The 25,561-nt window shown below is 35.1% G+C and overlaps 1 protein-coding gene across 6 annotated transcripts in view; it reads left to right on the top strand.

Moving 5' to 3' along the window:
* MYO9A (myosin IXA) overlaps nt 1-25,561 on the top strand; it is a 291,397-nt gene that overhangs the window by 107,357 nt on the left and 158,479 nt on the right. For 5 of the 6 annotated variants that reach the window (XM_088024883.1, XM_028100037.1, XM_028100035.1 and 2 more), the window contains exons 13-15: nt 4,425-4,566; nt 10,309-10,504; nt 21,610-21,729. In XM_088024883.1, the coding sequence (XP_087881009.1) occupies nt 4,425-4,566; nt 10,309-10,504; nt 21,610-21,729 (458 nt within the window). The remainder of the gene's footprint in view (nt 1-4,424; nt 4,567-10,308; nt 10,505-21,609; nt 21,730-25,561) is intronic. The other variant, XM_028100036.1, reaches the window with a different exon arrangement.

Below are 25,561 nucleotides of genomic sequence, written 5' to 3'. Positions count from 1 at the left end.
TAAGTTGTATGTCACCCTATTAATATGCCATAAACATATAGACTATTTCCATTAATCTAAATGAATTAAAATGCAATTAACACAAAAATATTTTATGTACAAAGTTGTGTAAAAGTTTCTTTTTTGCATTGCTCTATATGCCCTACAACATATATTATCTTTTATAAAATTGTAAGGTTAGTAGTTCTTAACTGCTCACATACCTTACCTCTGGTGTATTTTATCTTGGAAAGCTTCATAGGTGATTTGATACTCAGTGTTGAGAACTATTATGGTTGATGTCAAAATATTAAGCAGTTTTATTTGTTTGAGGTATTTTATGATAACCAAAAGAACACAGTTTAAGCAAGTCTAGAAGAAGATCATATAGATAGTAAGTGATGGACTTGAGATGCAGACACTCCAGGCATTTCTGACTAATTAGCTTGTGCATTGAAGTATTGTCCTATAATGTTTCTCCATAATAGGCTATAGAGTCAGAAGTTCAGGGTTGCATTCCATCTCTGTTAGCTACCTTTGGCAAATCTCTGAATATTCTTGGTTCTTAGTTTTTTGCATGTAAAAAGGCAATGATGAGAAATGATAATGCTGTCTGCTATATATCTTAAGGTGGTTGTGAGTAGCAAATTGAGATAGCTGAGTATGTAATTAAAACATGAATAGAGGAAGGGGTTTTTGTTTGGCCTGTCATTCCTTATGTAAAATATTTTGAGTTCACATCTTATTATACAAAGACTATATTTCCCTGGTCACTTGCTACCTCACATAGATATAAATATTGCCCAATAAGAGAATATTAACTCTGCCATTACCCAGAAAATCCTGGGGGTAAGCCATGTGGCCAGAAATTACACAGAGACAGATTTTGGCTCAGTGTACAAAAGAACTTTCTAATCATTAGAGCTGATTAGCAGCTGCTTTATAAAGTAATAAAATTTCCCATTATAGTAATTCTTTTGCATCATCTGTCAGGGTATTGTTGATGGTAGGAGACTAGAGTGAATAACCTCTTTTTTTTTTTTTTTAAGATTTTATTTATTTGAGAGAGAGCAAGCATGAGTGGTGGGGAGGGGCAGAGGGAGAGGGAGAAGCAGACTCCCTGCTGAGCAGGGAGCCCTACTTGGGGCTCAATCCCAGGACCCCGGGATCATGACCTGAGCTGAAGGCAGATGCTTAACTGACTGAGACACCCAGGTACCCCTGGACACCCAGGTACCCCTGGACAAATAACTTCTTAATTGTCCCTTCAATTATGCTTCTATAATCAGTCCTCCATAAAAACTTTTTATAGATTCTATTATTATTTTCTTCACTTTATGTGTCAGTCCTGTTGTTTTTACCTCCTCTTGTAAAAGGACCACTTTGCTCTGTGCTTTAACATCCCAGAAGATGCAAAGGCATGAAATGTTTTCTCTCTGCCAGAGTTGGATTGAAAGTAAGTTAGTCACATTTAGGAAGGCTCTTTGGGGAACTCCTTTGAGTAGTTTTCCTCTAAAAATGGTTTTGTTCTATAGGGAATATGTAACATGAAATATATCCTTAGCGGTGTTCCCACCTCATTCAGTATTGTTTATAGTGCTTCAGGTGCGTGGGTCAGAGTCTTGTTTAATCTTTTCTCTGTTATCTCTTGGCTGTTTGACCTCGGGCAAGTTATTTAAGCTTGACTGTAAAGGATGCAGCATGAAATTTAGAAAGAAGGAGAAGAATAAGCAAAGTTAGGTGTGAGCAGGATGTTAGGAGTGTTACCAGTCTTTACTTCGGTATTCAAAGTGTGATGTGTTGACAGCAGGACTGGCAGCCCCTTGACGCTTGTTAGAAATGCAGAATCTTTGACTTCCACCCTAGTCTTCTTTTAACAAATGAAATTAAGATCAGAGCATTCATTTAGGATAGCATTTTGTCAGTCTTGCCTGCTCATAAGAATTACCTGGGGAACTTGGAAATAGTACTGGTCATCATGACCCTAGCATCACTTCAGTAAAATCACAGGAATGGGGTCGAGGTATTGGTATTTTTGAAAGCTAAAGAAACACAGAAAGAAGCATGGAAACACTAATCTAAAGCTTCCTGGCAGATAGCCTTTGCGGAACACTAGATGGAAGAGCTTTGAAATGCACAATAATGTCTGATTTGCCTCTGTTCCAAACTCTTTTACTTGATATTGCAGTGTGTATCCACAAGTGTTTGTTGAATATAGGACATATGGAGAGCTTTTCTTTCCATCTTTCCTCGTTTGGAATAAAAACTGTTCTCATATATGTCTTCCTTTGAAAGTTTATTTTCTCCATTTGAAAGTAAGAAAAATAAATCACAAGCTTTTTGATTGCTTGGAGGATTAATTAGAGACAATGAGATAAGTATCCTTCCTGAAGAAAAGCATCCTGCTGTGAAGTAGTGAGGCATAAGTTTGCAGAGGCTGAGTTTGGGTCTAGGCTTATGAGCTTGGATTTGGTCTCTTTGCCTTGGTGATCCATAAATTTTACTGAGTAGGGGAGGCACATGATTAAAGGAGTATTATAGGAAAATTTTTTTTGATTTGGTGACTTGAAACAAGGTAAGATTAGAGTACTGAGACTACTGTAGAGGCTGTCACTGTACTCTCTGTTTCAAATTGCAAGAGTTATAGTCCATTCTAGAATGGCTTTAGAGTTCTGGAATGGACGGGGAGAGCTGGATGGTGAAGGTGTTTTGAGGAAGGGATAGTACTTGAATGCAAAAGCAGGCCTAGATGAATAGGAAAATGGCAGTGTTGGCAACGTTAGAAAGTAGGTAACTTTTATGTCTTCCCTATAGGATGCCAGCTAGTGTTAGATGTTTTTACCAGTGTTATTTAATTCTGTTAACATTGCGATACCTCATTGTACTCATTTATGGAAACTAGTTCTTAAAGCTTGCCGTAGGTCACATACAGAACTGGTAATCTAAACTATGACTATCTGACACCAAAGGCCATTCTCCTTCCTGACTCTAATACATATAACATAATTAACTATTTCTCTTGTAATTTTGGAGTCATTTCTACACATTAGATTTTGTATTCAGCATCTTTACAACCTCATGTCACGTTATTTCTCATTATTTCAACTCTGATTAAATGAAACTTTTCTGAAAGATACTTGCTTTCTCCTTTTTCTGTCAATGATATTTCCTCTATATGAAACTCCTACCCAACCTTTAACATTTAGCTCATAATCGCCTCCTATATCTTCTTTGAATCTTCCCATTATTCCCAACCACGAGTGATTTTTTTCTTTTCTAAACTTTTGTTTAAAAAATAATTTATTTGTTATTTGAGAGAGATTGAGGGAGAGAGAGGAGAAGAGGGAGGAGGATAAGCAGACTGTGCTGAGTGCAGAGCTGACCTGTGGGGCTCAACCCCAGGACCCCGAGACCATGACCCAAGCTGAAACCAAGAGTTGGAAATTAATTAATTAATTTTTAAAGATTTTATTTATTTGAGAGAGAGACAGACAGAGATAGTGACAGAGCAGGAGTGGGGAGGAGAGGGAGAAGCAGGCTCCCCACTGAGCAGGGAGCCCGATGCGGGGCTCGATCCCAGGACCCTGGGACCAGGACCTGAGCCGAAGGCAGATGCTTAACGACTGAGCCACCCAGGCGCCCGCTAAACTTTTATATTCCTGTATTTGCTATCATGTAATTATTTCTTAATAAGTAGATATGAAATGCTCATCAATGAATATAAACCATTGAGACATATTTGAAATAATAATAGATATAGTATAAAATTATGTAGTTACTGGTATAGGTAAGAAAATTGCTACTTTATATATGAAGAAATAGGAAAACAGAAGATGACTATGAACTTAAGACCTGTCCAAATTGAGAGATCATTTTCTGTTTGGAAGTTCTTGGCCCGAACAATGTATCATTTGAGTTTTATTATCCTATAGGTATTACAGAAGTGCCACACAATGCAACCTGAGCTAAATATCTAAAGACCTGAATTAATTTTTTTTAAGATTTTATTTATTTATTAGAGAGAGAATGAGAGACAGAGGGCACGAGAGGGAGGACGGTCAGAGGGAGAAGCAGACCCCCCGCTGAGCAGGGAGCCCGATGCGGGACTCGATCCCGGGACTCCAGGATCATGACACGAGCCGAAGGCAGTCGCTTAACCAACTGAGCCACCCAGGCGCCCCGACCTGAGTTAATTTCTTAGTTCTACAACTTGCAAAGCGTGAGTTTGGGCAAATCGTGACTTTTGATCCCTCATCTATAAAACACCAGTCCTTCTTATACTCACTTTTTAGCTTGTTAGAATCAGATTAGATAATGTAAGTGAAAACTCATTGTAATTTGCTGTAAATGTGTTACATGGCAATGTAATTATAATGTATTAAAAAAAAGACTATATTAACAGCTACATCTTTCTTTAGTGTTTTTGTTTTTTGTTTTTGATTCAGCTTTCCACAGGCTACAAATCAAACATTGCTAGATAAATTTAAGCATCAACATGAAGAGAATTCTTACATTGAATTTCCAGCCGTGATGGAGCCTGCTTTCATCATAAAGCATTATGCTGGGAAAGTAAAATATGGGGTAAAGGTCAGTAAATTTCTCATTAATATGCCTTCAGGGTAAAAGTGTTTTCTTTACTGTATGTATTATCATCCCTGTCACACTGCCTTCTCTGTAGTTTATGGAGGCTCTTGATCAGTAACAGTTGGAGACATAAAGATACTACTAACATTCAGATTCTACCTTGCAACATATTACTGTCTTATGTGATATTTTTGTTGGTTTCCTCCTATAGATAAACTCAGCATCAGTCCCTTCTAATAGTTTTTTTAAATCTGAAGAATAGATAGCATCAGTATATCTTGAAACTAATATTTCATTATGTAGTTTGTTGAATTTTTCTCTTCTCTGCATCCGGGAGGCTTAACAGAGGCTTCATATCTTTATGCACCATTTGGTATTTGTGAGCTTGCACTCCCAATGAATATATTGAAACTTTTAACTCCTGTGGAGGGGAATCTTCATAATTGTGGCCATTTCTTATTTGTAATTAGTGAGCCTGTTACCTTTCAACCACTTGGTGTTTAAGTCTGTCATTTAAGATAATTTCCCAGGCAAGGCAGAGAATAGTGGAGCAATATATTTTCTCTTGGGTCTTGAGGTGAGAGTCACAACTAAAATCACTCATTCATCTGTAAATGATTGACTTATTCACAAAGTACCTGTTAAACACAGACTATGTGTCAGACTCTGTGCTTGGGGGCTTGGAATGACTTAGTGATAAACCAGACAGACATGTTCTTGGCTCAGCATATACAAGCATGCACGCATGTGTGTATAACATGGATAAATGGGATATTGCTATAAATAAATGAATGGGTTCTAGGAAAGAAGAGTAGTGAAATAGTGGACTTTGAATTTGGAGATCCATGAATACCTCTCTGAGAACTTAAATTTTGAGAGTTAACCTGAAGCAAGTGTCACCTTGGTGAGGAGTTGGGATGATGAATATTCCAGGCCATGAGATAGGAAAGAATTAATATGTTAAAATAATTGAAAACAAGTCAGTGTTAGTAGATTATGGTGAGCAAGGGGGAGATAGTGAATGAAACGAATTTAGAGAATGAATAGCAAGTTAATTCTTCATGGCTTTTAGACCAAGTTAAATGAGTTTGGTTTTTATGGAAGTTATTATGGGGAACCATGAAAAGATTTTAAACAGGTTGTGATTTGTGTTTTTAAAAGATTGCTTTGATTACTTTGAGGAGAAGAAACAGCAGAGGATGAAGAGTGGAAGCTGGGAGGTCAATTTTTTTAATAGTTGAGGTGAAATGTTAAGGTAAACTGAACCACAGGGGTGGCAGTAGAGTTGGAGAAAATATAGATGATTATGAGATATATTTTGGAAGTTTAAGTGGTAGGACCTGATTGATGGATCCTAGCTAAGTAAGTGACTTCTGGCTATAGCTGATGGGTGAATTTGAAGTGTTATTTCAAGATGGAAAAGACAGAAAGGAACAGATTTTAGAACAAACATTAAGAATAATAGAGTGGAATCATGGTACTCATGGTACTCATGGCTGGGGGCTGGGGGAATTGAGATATTGGGCAAAAGATACAAACTTGCAGTTAGAAGATGAATAAGTTCTGGAGATCTAATGCACAGCATTGAGATTATAATTAACATTGTGATAATAACATTGTCTTCAAAGTTCTTAAGAGACCAGATTTTAGATGTTCTTACCACAGAAAAGAAATGATAAGTTCTATGACCTGATGGAGGTATTAGCTAATGCTATAGTAGTAGTCATATTGCAGTATATAAATGTATCAAATCAACACATTGTATACCTTATACATTATATGTTATATCTCAATTTTAAAAAAAGATTTTAAAATGCAGTTTAAAACAAAAACAAGAAAACGAGCTATAAAATCATACAGTGAGGTGCATAAATCTAAAGTGTACAAATTTCTGTCATGCCCCTTCCCTACTCATTCTCCCCCATTTAGAAATAACCACTATCCTCATTTTTTGTCCTTAGAGTTACTTGTTATTACAATATTTCAGGTGAATGGAATCATATAATATATACACTCATGCCTATGATTGATCATCCTTAGATAGGTTGAAAGTAAATTAATGGAAAAAATATATATAGAAAAAATATATATGGAAAGTAGAAGGATGCAAAAATGTATACCACCCAAACCCTAACTAAAAGGAATTATTATCAGACAAGGTAGACTTTAAGGCAAGAAGTATTACTAAAGATGAAGAGGCACATTTCATACCAATAAAAGGGGCCAGTTTGATAGGAAGACACAATCCTCAAAAGTTGTATGTACTTAATGTTTGATTCAATATATAAAGCCCAAAGGGAGGACAAAAGTGGACTAGAAAAATCCATCTAGTTGTAGCTTTTAATACATATCTCTTAGTAACTAATAGAATAAGACACAAAGTCAGTAAAAACTAAAAATTTGAACAGGATTATTAAAAACTGACTTACTTGGCATATCATAAGGATAGCTAGACAGTCTTTGAGTGTTTAAACACAATTCTTCTATGAAACCCATGAGCCAAAGAAGAAATCACAATTACAATGCTAATTTTACTACTTATTTTTTTATATTTAAAGATTTTATTTATTTATTTGAGAGAGAGAGAGAGACAGAGACAGAGATAGCGAGAGTGAGCACCAGCGGGGAGGAGAGGGAGAAGCAGACTCCCCACTGGGCGGGGAGCCCAACGAGGGGCTTGATCCCAGGACGCTGGGATCATGACCTGAGCCGAAGGCAGATGCTTAACTGACTAAGTCACCTAGGTGCCCCCACAATGCTAATTTTAAACTGAGCATTAATGAAAATACAACATATTAAAATTTGCAGAATCTGTAGCAATTGGTAGGATGCATTTAAAGCAATAATTTATAATTTTAAATGCATATATTAGGAAAAGTGGTTGAAAGGAATTATCTAAGGTTCCATTTCAAGAAACTGAAAAAAGAACAGCAGATTAACCCCCCGCCCCAATTAGAGGGAAATAATAAAGGGAAGACTAGAAATTAATGCAGTAGAAAGCAGACATGCAATAGAGAAATTAACAAAGTCAAAAATTGGTTCTTTGAAAAGATAACAGAAAATAATAAAAGGTAATAGAAAATAATCTATAATAGAAAAAAGATTTTAAAAATACAGATATCAGAAAACTACATACTCAACAGATATTAAAAAGGGTCTGAACATATTTGCCAATAAATTTGACAACATAAATAAAATGGAGAATTCCATGAAAAGCTTACATATCAAAACTGACACCAGAAATATAGGAAAACCTGAGACTCCTATTTCTGTTAAATAATTTGAATCAGCAGTTTAAATTTCCCCACAGAGGCAATTCCATGCCTGTATGGTTTCACTGGCAAATGCTTCAAAACATTTAAGTAATACTAGTCTTATGCATTCTCTTTCAAGTTTGAGATACCTTTAAGATGTATAAATGGATCTCAGACATAACAAGAAAGGTCTGAGCTGGAAATACAGATTGGGCTTCATCATATAGATAGTGTTTAAAGCCATTACTATGGTTGCGATCCCCTGATGTCAGATGATTGAGTGAAAATTGTAGGAGTACGTAAGAGCAAACCCTAAGAATTTCAAATATGGAACCAGCAATAGGGTAAGTAGTAAATCACAAAATGTATTGTTAATAGAAACCAAGAGAAAATTTTTAAAACGAATTAGATGGGATTAGTTTATGAAATGTACTTAGAAATATGGAACTATGAAGACAGATGAGACATTACATTTGGAAAATAAAGGTTTCCATCAACATTTGACACTCACCATGGGAAAGAATTTTAGAATTTTACTTTGTACAGTGTAGTTGTTAATCAGATGGACTGGTCTTCAGTATAGAACAGACATATATTTCAGTTCCTGTAGTACTTATTATGTTTGATCTTTGTCAAGCTTCTTTATCTTTCTGTTTACTTATCAGTAAAGTATGGTTTGTAATTCTGCTTTATTAAGTAATTGTTAGAATTGAATAAGTTATGTATAGTGCTTAACTTCGTGCCTGACATCTTGTTTGCCCTTGGTAGGTATTAGCTGCTGTTGGTGGTGGTGGTGATTTGGATTTGAAAATTTTTAATCAGTTTTACTAACTTTTATAATACATACTTTTGCTGAAAGGGTGTTTAGGGACAAGCCAAGGACCAAGATTTCTGGCTTGTTTCTCCTTTTCCCCTGTTCTTAGGAGAACAAAGAGTAGGAAAGGAAACCCCTAAAGGACGACAAACTGCCTTCTGGAAAACATCATACTAGGCATGCTCCTCATAGAATTCTGAGTTAGAGCTGTTCTGTGAAGTTGCACCAACTCTGAGTGATTTACTTACCAAGCTTTAATCCTTTTATCTGGGTGTGGTTACGGCCTAATGCCTAGACTATACATATCAGTCTGGAACCTTCTTCCACAAGTGTAAACTTTTTGTTCTCCTCCTCTTTCTGTGGGATATTTTAACCCATTTCTTCTGTTATATCCCTGCCATCCCCCATTGGCAGGTGGTTTGTACTGCCTATTTATAGTCCTTAGGTAATACATACATTTTCTGAAGTCTCTGTAGGACTCATAGGCACATATATTCATCTGCCTACTTGATGTCTGTATGCAGATATAATATAGTGCTGATGAGTGGCTGTCTTTGAACCCCTTTTCTACTTACTGTGTGATAGGGGCCAAGATAGTTAATCTCTCTGTGACTGAGTTTCTTCAAGTATAAAATAGGAATAATGATAATAATATCTGTCTCAAGCAATTATTAGGTGGATGAAATGAGCTTAAATGAGATAACACATGTAAAATGCTTAGAAGAGTGCCACATGCATATTAACCTTTCAATAAATGTTACTTGCTGCTATCGATATCCTCACCATCTCAGATTTCACTTGCACAAAACTGATCTCTTGATCTCATTTCCTATCCATAAACCTTCTCTTTTCTCTGGATTTCTCCATATCAATATGGTACCTCTACCTAGTTCCTTAAACCCAAAATATAGGTGTTAACCTTATTCCCTCATTTTCTCACCATGCTCTAATATACCAGCAAATTCTTTGCCTTACTTCCAAAACGTATCCCAAATATAATAATTATTTTCCCTTTATGCTGTTACCACCAACGTAATCTAGATCACCTTCACCTTTTATTTGGAATATTGCAATAGTCTCCCTTTCTCCATTCTTTCAATAAATTCATTCCCTCTGTGGCATCCATGGTATTTATAAAACATCATTTAGCTTCCATTGGCTTTCCTTTATACTTGAATAAAATCTACAAACTCCTAACTCAGGCTTGCATAGTTTATTTATTTGCCAAATCTTCCACCACTCTCACCCTTGCCCAGAATGTTCCAGCCCCTGGTCTTACTGCTTGTCTCCTAACTTGTCCTACCACCTATAGGTAGTAGGTGTTGTGTTCTCTTTGTTTGGAACGCTGTTCCTTGTTTTCTCCTGTCTGGCTCCTTTCTGTTATTCAACTGTCTGGTCATTTTATGTGACCAGAGAGGCTCTTCGGAGGCTTCAGAGAGGCTCTCTTTTTAACAAGTTGCAATAAAATTGTGGAACATTCACTGTCATTTAAATGTATTACAGAATTCAATAGTTTTGGGTTGGCTGGGACTTTATAAAAGGTATCTGGTCCAGTTAGCTACCTAGAACAGAAATCACTTCTATAGTCCTTGTTAAGCCACTTTTCAAACATGTCACCCATTATCTTCTTGGTTCAATAATTTTTTCAAAAATAACACTGGTACTTTTTTCATGTAGGATTTCCGGGAAAAAAATACAGATCACATGCGCCCTGACATTGTAGCTCTTCTGAGAAGTAGCAAGAATGCATTTATCTCTGGGATGATTGGAATTGATCCCGTAGCTGTTTTCCGATGGGCAGTTCTCAGAGCTTTTTTCAGAGCCATGGTTGCTTTCAGGGAAGCTGGGAAAAGACACATTCAGAGAAAAACTGGTAAGCAGTAGATATTAGTATTCTACCATACTTCGTCTTTTAGTTTTTTACCTCTCTTAAGGAGTAGAGACATAATTTGTTCTCTTCTGTTTTCTTACTATATCCTAACATCATTTTCAGATCTGATTAGTTCCAGTGTACTTTATATGATTGAGTTAAGTGAATATATGGTGTTTGTGTGTATTTATGTGTTGGTACATTTTTTTTTTTAGTATATGTGCTGCCGAAGCGAGCACAGTGTGTTGGTACGTTTTTATTAATAAATAATGAGAGGAGTAATGTATGGGAAGCACCTGATATTTCATAGACAGTAAGACATTGGTAAAATTTTTAAACAAAATGATACTTTACCATTTACTTATATAGAATTAAACATTGATATCTTTCTTTATTTTCTTATGTAATAGTTTTTATGCAGATGAAACATACTTTAATGTGGAAGCATAAATCAGGAGATAGAAAAATTGGGATGGAGGTACGGCAGTCTAGTGGAGATAACCTGACTTCAGTAATCAGTCAAGTGTCATTTCTTCTCTTGACTGATTTTGTGACTATTAGCAGTTTTTTTTCAAAATTCAAAATTGTGGGGTAAGGCCAGATAATACATGTATCTGTTTGTGAATGTTAATTTTTTTCCCTACCCTTAATTTAGTTCATTGGATTTTACTTTGAAATTTAGAAACAAATGGAGCAGGATACTTTTTTTGTGTCTCTTCCCCTTAAATCATGAAATACTGTAGTTCACAATCTGCAGGAAGGCATCTTATCTTCATAAGCACTTGTCATCTAATGGAAACCACACCGTTGCTTGCTGTAGCTCTGGCCTTAGACAGATAATTGCTGCATAGTGAGGATTTACTAATATATATGTAGCCATTTAAAATAAAGTGTTCTGCCCAGAGAAGCTTCAGTAGAAGTACGCTAGGACACATCTGTACTTTCAGGACTCCCAGATTTACTTACATGGCATTTCGGCATGTGCACTAGCAGTACAACTTTTAAGTTCAGCTTTTACATATTTCAAATGAATACATGTATTTGGGAGATTGTATTTCTAAAATGAGAGGGAAAAGCTAATTGAACTTAGCTTCTGTTTTTCATATTATAATATATACAAACTGGCCTTTGTAGATAGGGAGAAATACAGTTTTTTGGAAAATAAAAGGAATATCTTTTTTTTTTAAAGATTTTATTTATTTATTCATGAGAGACAGAGGGAGAGAGAGAGGGAGAGAGAGAGGGAGAGAGAGAGAGAGAGAGAGAAGCAGAGGAAGAAGCAGGCTCCCAAGGAGCAGGGAGCCCGATGCGGGACTCGATCCCAGGACCCTGGGATCATGACCCGAGCCGAAGGCAGACGCTTAACCATCTGAGCCACACAGGCGCCCTAAAAGGAATATCTTAAACCTGCTTTACTTTTTACAAAATTATTTCTAAGAGGTTCTCTGTAAAAAGCTTTAAGGAAAAGTTTTTTCCTTTAATTTAAGATACATTATTATTTATTACAATGGATTTACCAATTTTGAAAATTTTAAAAATTGATAAGTACCCTGCTAAGATGTAACTGACTCTGAGAAGAAACTTTTCTTGTACTTACTATTGAAAATATTGCTTTCTGTAAAGATCACATTGTTTTTGTGTTCCTTTGGCATTTAAAATATTATTTGTGAAAGCTGGTTGTGTGTTTATTATTATCAGTTGGTACAAAGATACACAATGTTATTAATGATCAACAAAATGATACTGTATTATTTCTACTTTGATCATTTCTGGATTCTTCTTGTTTTGTAATCTAATTTTTTCTTTCTGGCCAGCACAGAGCATCCATATAATAAACTTTTTGAATACTCTTTTATTTTGGGTTATAACATGCATACAGAAAAGTGTGCCCCCCAAAAGGTAAAGCTCAGTTAATTATCATAAAGTGAAAACACCATGAAACTACCACCTAGATTAAGAAGTAGAATATTACCAACAACCCAGAAGTCTCAGTGGATAAACTTTTTAAATTTTACTTTTTATCAAGAAAAAGAAAAACTATAGTTCATTTGTATATTGAGGCACTGAGCAGATTTGTTACAGGAAATAATTGTATGGCAGTATATTACTGTCAGTGCCAGTATTCAGCATTTTTGCTCTTTCTATATGGATTTAGGATAAAAGGGTGCCATAAAATTAGAACATTGTAGCATTGTAAAATGAAGACTAACAGAGTAACTGAAAATGGATAAATAGTAGATTCAGAACTTTTAAAATGACCATAAATAGTATGCAGACAAAATGAAAATGAACTATAGGAATTAGAGATTATTTAAGTAGAAGTGGGATATATGGAAGGCAGAAGGTAGTCAAGTTCAGATTTTGAATTAGAATAAGAGTTCAAAGATAATACTTTAGGGAAGAAAGAAGGTGTAGACCGCAGATGTACAATATATCTTCACTTCCTTTGAGAGTATCTTTATAAAAAAATTTTAGTGTCTCGTAGCTAAATTGCTAATAAATACCCTGAGAGTAAACTAAAAAATATTGGATTTTCTTATAGACTTCCCTGACATTCTTTTTCTTCATCAAGCCATCCAAGCGCAAATAATATCAAATTAAAATCTATTTGACTGTTTTTTTATAGACTTCAAGATTGAGGGACACAATGCCATTTAAGGCTTTTAAATAAAAATTGAATTTAACTATTTAAGAATAAATTTGTTATAATTGCGTATTATGGTGATCAGGAAACCATGCAGTGTTCTTAGTGGAATTATATAAGTAGGCAGTGTGAGTGAAGCTACATATTGGCCTGGTTGGGATGTAGAACGAGAAATAGCATTGATTTGTCTGGTCAGCAAACAGACTTTACAGAATTAGTTCAGGAAAGTCCTAAACAGTAGCAACAATTATGTGAAACAGCAAATCCTGGGAAGAAGGGAGAATCTGATTTCGAGAGTTGCCATTTTAAATTTTTAAAAATATCTGGTGTTCTACACAAAATTATGAAACATGCAAAAAAATATGACCTGTATATGTGAAAAAAGGAATCAATAGAAAGTATTGCTGAGGAGAGCCAGACCTTGGATTTATTAAAGTCCTTAAGCTATTTTAAATATGTCCAAAGACAACCATATCTGAAGAACTAAAAGAAAGTATGAGAACAATGTCTCACCAAATACAGAATATTAATTTATATATGCATGAGAAATTCACTAGAAGAGTTCAGCAACAGATTTGAACAGGCAGAGGCCAGAATCAGTGAACTTGACTACAGATCAGTTGAGATTATCCATTCTAAGGAACAGAAAGAAAAAAGAATGAATAAGAATGAACAGAGCATTTAGACCTGTGGGACACAATAAAGTACCCCAATTTCTGGCAGTTTAGGACAGAGAAAGGGGTAATAAGAATATTTCAAGAAATAATGGCCAAAAACTCTTCAAATTTGATGAGAAGACTATATACCCAAGAAGTTCAACAACGTACAAGTGATCTAAACTTAGATACATCATAATTAAATTGTCCTGATATAGAAAATATTGAAAGAATCAGGAGAGAAGTAATTCATGTACAAAGTGTCCTCAGCAAGATTGACAGTTGATTCATCATCAGGAACCATTGAGGCTAAAGGGCACTACTTGACATATTCAAAGTGCTGAAAGAAAAAAGAGAAAGTCAATCAAGAATTCTGTATTCACAAATCAAAACATCAATGAGATACCAACTCACACCAGTCAGAATGGCTGAAATCAACAAGTCAGGAAATGACAGATGTTGTCAAGGACATGGAGAAAGGGGAACCCTCTTACACTGTTGGTGGGAATGCAAGCTGGTTAACCCACTCTGGAAAACAATGTGGAGGTTTCTCAAAAAGTTGAAAATAGAGTTATCCTACGACCCAGCAATTGCACTATGAGGTATTTACCCCAAAGATACAAATGTAGTGATCTGAAGGGGCACCTTCAGATATAAACCGATGTTTATAGCAGCAATGTCCACAATAACCAAATTATGGAAAGAGCCCAGATGTCCATTGACAGATGAATGGATAAAGATGTATATATATGCAATGGAATACTACTCAACCATCAAAAAATTGAAATCTTGCCATTTGCAACAATGTGGATGAACTAGAGGGTATTATGCTAAGCGAAATAAGTCAATCAGAGAAAGACAATTATCATTTGATCTCACTCATATGTGGAATTTGAGAAACAAAACAGAGGATCATAGGGGAAGGGAGAGAAGAATGAAACAAGACAAAATCAGAGAGGGAGACAAACCAGAAGAGATCATAGGAAACAGGTTGCTAGAGGGGAGGTGGTGGGCTGGTTGGGTAACTGGGTGATGGACATTAAGGAAGGCACATGATGTAATGAGAACTGGGTATTATATAAGACTGATGAATCACTGAACTCTGCCTCTGAAATAATACTATATGTTAATTAATTGAATTTAAATTAAAATAAATAATTCTGTATTCAAAACTGCTCTCCAGAGTGATGGTGAAATTAAGACATTTGTGGATAAACAAATCCTGAGCTAGTATTACTATCAGATCTGCCCCACAAGAAATACTTCAGTGAGTTCTGGCTGAAATGAAAGGAAACTAGATAGTAACTTGAAAGCACATGAAACAATAGAGCGCCATTAAAGGCAGCTAGTATAAAATATAGTATGAATATATTTTTTTACATTTTGTAACCTTTTATCTCCAATTTGATTTAAAAGACAACCATACAAAGCAATAATTATAAATCTCCGTTGATAGGCATGACATTTTAAGGGTGTAATTTGTATGACAGTAACAGCATAAAGGAAGAGGAAGAGAATGGAGCTATTTAAGAGAAACATTTTTATATACTGTTGGAATTAAGTTAATTTTAAATCCAGACTTGATTGTAATATGCAAATTATAATTCCCTTGGCATTTGTTAAGGAAATAACTAAAAAATAATATGGTAACGTAAATGACAAAAAAGTAAGATATACTGGAAAACATCTGTTTAATACAAGAGAAGAAAGTAATGAAAGAATAGAGGAACAAAAATAATACATAATAAGACATATATGGAAACTCAACAACACACTGTTTTTTAAAAAAGATTTTATTAATTTGACACAGAGATAGAGCACAAGTAAGGGGAGCGGGGAGGGCCCTGGGCCCTGGGATTATAACCTGAGCTGAAAGCAGATGCTTTAACCGACTGAGGAACAGGTGCCCCAACAGCACACTTTTTCTTTACCAGCGGATCAAGGAAGAAATCACAAGGGAAATTAGAAAACAGTTTTGAGATGAATGGAAGAAAATATACTGACCAAAACTTGATGGGATGCAGCTGAAACAATGCTTAGAGGGAAATTTATAGCTTCAAATAGCTCTATTAAAAAAGAAGAAAGATCTCAAATCAGTAACCTAATGCGTTACCTTAAGACTTTAAGAAAAAAAAAAAAAGAGCAAAATAAACCCAAAGCAAGGAATAGGAAGGATTTAGTAAAGAGTGGATCAAATAGAGAATAGAAGTCAATAAAGTAAACAAATAAAACCAAAGGTAGGTTCTTTGAAAAAATAAATGAAATTGATAAACCTTGAGGTAGACTGATCAAGAAAAGGAGAAGACTCAAATTACTAGTTTTTGGAATGAATGGGGGATGTTGCTACTGATCTGATTGAAATAAAAAGGATTATAATACTTGTATGGCAACAAATTAGAAGCTAGTTGAAATGGACAAATTCCTAGAAAGATGCAAACAACCAACACTGACTCCAGAAGAAATAGAAAATGTGAATAGGCCTGTAACAAAAGAGACTGAATTAGTAACAAAAAAAAAAGCTTCCACAAAGCAAAGCCAAGGAACAGTGAATTCACGGATGAATCCTATCAAAAACTTAAAGAAGAATTAAAATGAAAACTTTATAAACTCTTCCAAAGAATTAAGATAAGGGAATACTTTAATTCTCATTCTGTGAGGCCTATATTACCTGGATATCAGACAAGACATCACAAAAATGAAAACTACAAACCAATAACCCCCAACAAAAACCCTCAACAAATTACTAGCAAACCAAATCCAGCAATATGTAAAAAGAATTATGTATACAATCTAGTAGAATTTACCCAGGAATGAAGATTGTTTTAACTTAAAAAAGTCAAATCACTGTAATAAAAAAAATCACATGATCACCTCATAAAGAAAATCACTTAATGAAAGCTAACACCTTTTCAATTTTTTAATTATAAAAACAATGAACAAACTGGGAATAGAAGGGGACTTCCTCATTCTAGAAAGAGGATCTGTGAAAAACCAAAAGCTTACATCATACTTGATGGTGAATGACAAATGCTTTTCCCCCAAGATCAGAAACAAGATAAGGGTGTCTGCTTTCGCCTTTTTTTAAAATGTAATTTTATTATGTTAATCACCATACATACATCATTAGTTTTTGATGTAGTGTTCCATGATTCATTGTTTGCGTATAACATCCAGTGCTCCATTCAGTACGTGCCCTCTTTAATACCCATCACCAGGCTACCCCATCCCCCCACCCCCTCCCCTCCAGAACCCTCAGTTTGTTTCTCAGAGTCCATAATCTCTCATGGTTTGTCTTCCCCTCCGATTCCCCCCCTTCATTTTTCCCTTCCTATTATCTTCTTTTTTTTTTTTTTAACATATAATGTATTATTTGTTTCAGAGGTACAGTTCTGTGATTCAACAGTCTTACACAATTCACAGCACTCACCATAGCACATACCCTCCCCAGTGTCATTGCTTTCGCCTTTTTAACATTCCTGGAAGTTCTGGTAAGAGCAATTAGGCAACAAAAAGAAAAGACATCTGTATTGGAAAAGAAGAAACCATTTTGTTTGCAGGTGACATATTATGTATAGAATATCCTAAGGAACCCAGACAAAAATCTATTAGAGGTAATAAATGAGGTCATCAGGGTTGCAGAATACAAGATGAGTATGCAAAATTAGTTGTATTTTTACATACTAGCAGTGAACAACATGAAAACAAAATTAAGTTAGTGCTCCAAGAGCACCAACAAATGTAAAATATTTATTAATTTAGCAAAAGAAGTGCAAGACTTGTTCACAGAAAGCTGTAAAACACTGTTGAAAAAAACTTGAAAAATACCTAAATAAATGGAAAGATATCCTATGTTCATGCATTGGAAGGCTTAAGATGTTAGTACTTGACCTACAGATTCAACATAGTCCTTGTCAAAACCTCAGCTACCTTTATGCAGAAGTTGACAAGCTAATTCTAAAGTTGATAGGTAAAGGGATCCAAAAATGTAAGAACAAAGTTGGAGGACCGACACTTTCCATTTTATATTAGGCAATGGATTCTTCAATAGGACACCTACAGCATAAACAACCAAAGGAGAAATGGATGAATGTTGTCCCCAAAGGACAATATTAAGTGAAATGACAACTTATGGAATAAGAGAAAATGTTTGTAAATCATGATCAAGAATTGGTATGTAGAATATATACAGAACTCTTACAACTCAATAATAAAAAACTAGTAACCCAGTCAAAAAATGGGCAAAGGTTCTTAAAAGACATTTAAAAAAAAATGCATAGTCAAACACGTGAAGAGATGTTCAACACCCTTTGTTATCAGGGAAATGCATATGGAAACCACAGTGGATACCACTTCACATCTACTAGGATGGCTATGATAAAAAAGACAGGTAATAATAGATGTTGGTTAAGATGTGGAGAAACTGGAAGCCTCGTATGCTACTGGTGGACATGTAGCCACTTGGTGAAACAGCCCCTGCTCTTCAGTGGATGCCCAAAAGAATCGAAAACGTGTGTTTGAACAAAAACTTGTACACAGTGTTCCTAGTAACATTATTCCTGAAAGCCAAAAGGTGGAAACAACCTAAATGTCCCTCAGCTATTGAATGGATAAGCAAAATGTGGTATACTCATACAGTGGAATGTAATTTTGCCGTATAAAGGAATGAAGTATTAGTACGTGCTACAACATGGGTGAACCTTGGAAGCATTTTGTTAACTGAAAGAAATTACACAAAAGGCCACATTAAGCATGTATCACAAATAACAAACGTATGATTGCATTTATGAAATGTCTAGAATAGGCAAATCTGTAGAGGTAGTATGTAGATGAGTTTTTGCCTAGGCCTGGGGTAGGCAAGCTGGGAGATGATGAGGGAAAGGATAATTAAAAAAGGATAGGGTTTCTTTTGGGTATATTGAAGGTATTCTAAAATTGATTCCCAAAGCAACAGCTTTGGGAATTACATTAAAAACCATTGAATTGTACACTTTAATAGGTGAATTGTATAGTATATGGTTTATATTTCAATGGAACTATTATACATAAAACACAAAAAAAGAATGTTCATAGTGTCTATTCTTAATAGCCCCCAGTTGGAAACACCCACAAATCTATCAGTGGAAGAAAAGATAACTAAGTTGTGATACATTCCTACCATGTAACATTACTCTGCAGTAAAAAAGAACAAATTACTGATTCTCATAATGAGTATCATATGAGTCACAAAAAAATACTGAGCAAAAAAGCCAGACATGAAAGGATACATAGTGCATGCTTTCATTTAGTTTAAGAACAGGCAAAATAATGTATAGTGATAGAAATCATAACTTGATTGCTTCTGCAAAGGCAAGGGTGGTATTGATAGGAAGGGGATGAAATAACTTGCTGAGATAATGGAAATGTTCTATATCTTGACTGAGGATTACATGGATGTAAATATTTTTTAAGCTCATCAAATTTATACTTGAGATTGGTGGGTTACTGTGTTTGAGGTATACCTTTAATGGCCATGAGGCCTGGAAGCTGGCATTACAGAAACTGCTTTAGGATCAGAGACATGGCTTCAGGTTTGAATGATCAACTAGGATTGAGTTCCGTTATGTGGTGTAGTATCTTCAAAGAGCTTGGACTTTTCTGTCACTGAAAAGATGATTGAAAAATTCTGTCCATTGGCCTTGAACAGAGAAATAAAAAGGACCTTAGCAATCTGTGTTAGGCCTTAGATAAGGTTTTTCTTAAACTGCCTTTAAAAAAATCAGTGCCCCATATGTTTACCATGCATACATATGGGGTCTGAATTTATGTTGTATTTTGGTGCATAATCTCAAGGTAAGAAATTAACAAAACTAGACCAGGAACTAGCATAAACCAACACTACATAAACATGTTTTAAGAGTTTATGAGACTCCTTGGACAATAACTGTCCCTGAAAATGTACTTATAAACCATCCTAGGAAACCTAACCCCCTTAACAGGGCATTGTTAAGCAAATGAGAGGAAGATCAACTTAAGGTTTGGAAATAATATTTTAGTCTAAAATAATAAAGAGTTAAAAGAAGGCGTAGAAAGCAGAATGAAAGAAATTAAAAAAAAGATAGGTGTGATGGTGAGACATAAAACAGTCACAAATACAAAATTACCATATCCAGACATCATTGCCACAATTTATTAGATAAAAGAGTGCAGTGGCTGTAGTAATGTCAAGTGATTTCTTCAAACTGCTTACTAATTTAGTATATTTAATATCCTGAACTCTTACATAAAACACTTTAATACCATAATCTCCTTAAAATTATTTCTAACTGGCAGATTATCAAGATAGCCTGAAAGTCTAGTGATAACTTTTTAAAATTACAGTTTGGTTAGAGTATAAATAGAACTTTACAGGCATTTTTTTTTTCCCCTCAAATGGTCCCCCTCAACTGATATCTACCTTCCAGCACCACCAACTAACCAAGTATGTAGGCTAGTCTGAGCCTAAGCGTTCTTTCTTCAAGCAGCCTATCAAAAGTGGTGGGGAGAATTATTGATAATGGGCATAGAATATTTTTACTGAGGTAGTCTTCAACTAAGAAATGATGGGTAACTTGATATTTGTCTCTTTTTGAAACATTGAACATTTGCAGCTATGGGCTCTCCACCTTGGATGAATGAGATAGTGTTTTATTAATTTACTTTTTCAATATTGGATATGAAAATAATTTTCAAATCTATTTTATTTTTAAAAACCTGCTATTTATAATTATAGTTAAACTCTGCTTTGCAAACCTCTTTGAACTACTCTGCCTCTATTTAACTTTTTAAATGATTCTGCATTGAGAACTGTTCATAGATAGTATCTCATTCCTAATTATACAGTAAATATGCACTAATGAAACTTTATTCATTGTCTTGCTTACTTTGTCTCTATCTATTGTTAAACTGTTCCCTTTTGTTTTTTAAAAGGCAAACCTACACCAATTTGAACTAAATGTCCTAACTCTAGAGATGTTCTTTGAGTAAATGATAGTCAACACCCTCCCCACCCCAACCTGGAGATGCCTATTCTCTCTTAAATCCATCTGTTGCTAATATTAATGGTACTCCCCCCAATCCCCTCTATTGTTAGAGTGACTCACTGTTTCAGTAGCACTAATTTGGGGCTCTGGTCCTTACTTGAACATGCTCTCTTCCCTTTCCAACAAGTAGTTGATTCTGTCTCACTTGACTAAGTGGTGGTGAGGTACATTTTCCAACTTTCTTTTCAGATTTATAAATACCAAAGTGCTGCTGGGTTTTCCTGCTCTATGGTGCTTTTCTTCTTGCTCTTTAAACATTGACACACTTGTTGGAGTTCCTACAAGTGTGGTTAATTGCAAAATTTGTGAGGGAATTATTTAACTTTTGGCAAATTGTTTTGGGCGTATTTCTCTTTGAGGTTCCATCATTGTTCCTTGCATTGTTGCCAACTATATGCTAATTATTTTTCAGACCTGATAAAAATGGGTCTGTTAAAAAAAAACATAAATTGTTTTGAAATTTCCCATATATTTTAAATTAGAATTTTTTAGTATAATATTAACTCAACACTTTCAGTACTGAAAGGGATACTTGGAATACCTAAAAAAGACTTTTATATTTTCCTTTTATTTTTGTGTAATTTCCTCAAATCAATTTAGAAAATTTATTCACATTTAACCCATATTACTTGATACATTTTTATATATTCTTAAGATAGTTGGCAGCATTGTCCTTGATTCTCTATTGGTTTGGGCTTATATAATATCTTTTTCTTTTCTCCATTTTTTGTTTTTCTTTTGCTTCCTAAGGACATGATGATACAGCGCCATGTGCAGTTTTGAAAAGTATGGATAGTTTTAGCTTTCTCCAACACCCAGTCCACCAGAGGAGCTTAGAGATTCTGCAGAGGTGCAAGGAAGAGAAGTACAGTAAGGCTGCAAATCCTGATAAACTCTGTGTCATCACATATCTGTTTGGAAATGGAAACCAGGAGCATTCTGCACCGGGGTGGGACATAAATTGCATAGGCAATGTGACCTCCATAATCCTTTGACCAGTCTCAGGATACTTCCATTGATTGAGACTTTCTTTCTTCTTTCTTTTGAAAAAGTTGATACACCTCTTCTTTGAATTTGAATGAGTATTTGCCTGTGATCCTTGAGTTGTTAATTATACTTGGTTTTAGAATCTGAATTGGTTTTCAGTTTTGTCTTTAAAGTAGCTGAATGATGGTTAAAAATGAGTAATGATTTTTTTCCTGCTAATTTTTTAAAAAAGCTTTATTGAAACCTAATTGAGGTAAAATTGCATGCAAAAGCATAGAGTTTGGTAAGTTTTGACATATATATGCACTTGCGAAATCATTAGCACAGTCTAGTTAATTACCATACCCAATACTGCCAAAAGTTTCCTCTGCCCCTTTCTGTTTTGGCTGATTTTTATGCTTGCTTATGCTTGAATTTCAACATCAGCAGTGTTGCTTTTGTGTATCATTATTTGATCCATTTTGTTTGATTGCAGTTCTATCAGACCTTTCTGGGTCTGGTTTAGAGCAAAGTCACCACATTAATGTTTTGGCTTAAGGAAGAATGAGAATCATGGTGGATATTCTTTTTTTATTTTTTTCTTTTTTTTTTTATAAAATTGGTGTGAAAAGATGCCCTTGGTCTCCATTTCCTCCTTTCTATTTGTTATACTCATTCTGAATGAAAATGGATTCTTTTGCCTATTGTGGGATTATAGTTATTTGGCTATTGCTATAGTGAGAATAAAGAGATCCTGTAGAATACTCAAAGCCTAACTCAGCAATTTGCATATAATGGACTCAAATTACTTACATATTCTGAGCTTTTTACAAATCACCACAGATTTACTTTGTTAATTTCAGTTTGTGATTGAAATTTCATGAAATTTTAGAATCCAGTTATCAGTGAAAGGAGAATGTAAGTAGAATTTCTAAAAGCAATGTCGTGGGTTCTTCAGTTCTTCTTTGGCAGTTTTGGTATAAGAAAATGTGTAATGCATTTTGAAAAATACTATTAAAAATGTTTTCTCATTTTAGAAAGAACAACGGTAAGTATTTCATTTTAAAAAGACCATCCTTAAGTGTTACTATTAATTATTACTGTTGTTTCTAAAAGGTATACAATAAGTCTTCATTTCAATTACCTATCCTTTTCTAAATCTTTTAATCCATGGAACATTATTTAAAACAGCCTACAAATCTTTTTTGGGAGTTTAAATTAATTGTTTTCAACTTTTAAATAGTTGCAAGTAGTTTATTTGTTTTGTTGATTTTCATGACCCTCAGTGCATTCCAGCTTAGTAGATATGGGTTCAGAATAGGAGGGCACCATGTACAGCACAGGCTGCATGAGGAAATTATATATTTATATGTACATGCAAATTTATGGAAGTTGGAGCTTTTCCATTATTTTAAGTAGTTTATTCCATTTTCTATTATAGTACTACCAGTAATTAAAATTTTATAATATATAAAATTACAAATTCAAGTCTAGGAGACAGTTTTTAAAAAAACAGGGGACTACCAGCTTTAGGTAATGAATAATTGGCAAGGTGAATGAACCCTTCCACAGGTAACAATGATAAAACCTGGAGAAAATTTAAAAATAACAAAATGATTTGAAAGCACTGGAAAAAGACAAAACAAAAAACACACAAAAAACCACAAACACAAAAAAAACACTGAAAGACCAAAAAGAAGCAGAAACCAGAGGAGAGTTTATTCTTTGAAGTAAGTTAAGTAGTGGATAAGAATTGTGAATCTGTGGCTTTTTAAACAAGGTGCTCCCCAACTCTCATAGCCCCAGAGACAGCAGACTACAACCATACTGACTTGAGGTATCAGAGAACAAAGTTAAAGATTGGCAAAACAACTTGGAATTTAGGAGGAAAATCCTGGAACTGATGAGTAAGCTGCCAGAGGGCTAAAACCCCATGTTAGAGTATAAATTCTGCCAACCATACCTGGGTGACAGCTGTGAGTACTAAGGGAAGCTGGTCAACAAAGCAATGCAAACCAAATAGGAGATGACCTTTGAAAGCTACAACTGCAATAGGTGAGATTTGCAAGTTTGCTGCTTTTTTGACAGAGGGCTCCATAGCTCCGTGGGAGAAAAGCTGAAGTCTTGCTATCTTAGTCCCATAAGTAGAGGGGAGAGAGAAAGAGATAGGGAAATATTTGAAGCAATAGTGGCAAAAACGTTTCATGTTTGGTTAAAAAAAAAAAAAACAACTGACTTAGAGATCCAAGAAGTTTAGTGACTTCCAAGTAGAATAAATAAAAAAGAAAACCATTATTAGGCACATTATTTGCCAAATGTCAAAGATAAAGAGAAAATCTTGAAAGCAGCTAAGAGAAAATATGGCACATTAAATACAAGGGGATAATGATATGATTAACACCTGACTTATTAAAGCAGTGGAGACAAAGATACCCAAAAATCATATTAAAATATTGCCCCCCCAATCAAACCAAACCCCCTCCCCCAACAAAACCCAACTTTCAGGCAAAATTTCTTTTTTTTTTTTTTTTAAGATTTTATTTATTTGACAGAAACACAGTGAGAGAGGGAACACAAACAGGGGGAGTGGGAGAGGGAGAAGCAGGCTTCCCGCCGAGCAGGGAGCCTGATGTGGGGCTCGATCTCAGGACGCTGGGATCATGACCTGAGCCAAAGGCAGACGCTTAACGACTGAGCCACCCAGGCGCCCCTCAGGCAAAATTTCTATATTTTTAGTTTGGCTCTAGACGAGTTAACTACCTGTTAGAAGAAAAATCAACAGTTTTCAGAAAAATGTAATAATTTAGTGTTGCTACAGTGTATTTTCCACCGTCTAACTATTAGCAAAATATTCTTTAAAAATGAACCTGAGGGGCGCCTGGGTGGCTCAGTTGGTTAAGCGACTGCCTTCGGCTCAGGTCATGATCCTGGAGTCCCAGGATGGAGTCCTGCATTGGGTTCCCTGCTCAGCAGGGAGTCTGCTTCTCCCTCTGACCCTTCCCCCTCTCATGCTCTCTCTCTCTATCTCATTCTCTCTCTCAAATAAATAAATAAAATCTTAAAAAAAAATGAACCTGAGATAAAGGTGTTTTCAGATAAGAGGAATTTGAATTTGTCACCATAATATATATTCTACAAGAAATGATAATGGAAATTTTTTTTTAATCAGAAAGTTCAACTTTATTTTTTTATTTATTTAATTTTAGACAGAGAGAAGGTGTGTGAGCAGTGGGGGGGAGGGGCAGAGGGAGAGAGAGAGAGAGAGACTCTTAAGCAGGCTCCACACTCAGCACTGAGCCCAACATGGGGCTCAGTCTCATGACCCTGAGATCAGGACCTGAGCCGAAATCAAGATTCAGATGCTTAACCAACTGAGCCACCCAGGCATCCTGATAATGGAAGTTCTTTTAGCTAAAGGCTAAAGTTACCATCAGATGGTAACTTGGATGAATGGTAAGTGTTGGTATATTTTTCTGCAAAAGGCCAGATATTAAATATTTTAGGCTTTGTGGGTCTTATGGTCTCTGTTGAAACATCTCAGTTCTGTGAAAAGAGCCATAGACAATACATAAATAAATAAGCATGGCTGTGTTCCAATAAAACTTTATAACGGACACTGAAATTTAAATTTCATATAATTTTCACATGTCACAAAAACATTCTTCCATTGATTTTTTTTTCCCCCTCAACCATTTAAAAGATGTAAAAGCCATTCTTTGTGTTCAAGCCATACAAA

This window comes from Eumetopias jubatus, unplaced genomic scaffold (assembly GCF_037043125.1).
Source record: "Eumetopias jubatus isolate StellerSeaLion01/CBP00866 unplaced genomic scaffold, mEumJub1_p1.0 scaffold_7, whole genome shotgun sequence".
Taxonomy (NCBI): Eukaryota; Metazoa; Chordata; class Mammalia; order Carnivora; family Otariidae; genus Eumetopias; species Eumetopias jubatus.
Note: the sequence above shows the minus strand (reverse complement) of the source record. Positions and strands in the feature narration are given on the sequence as shown.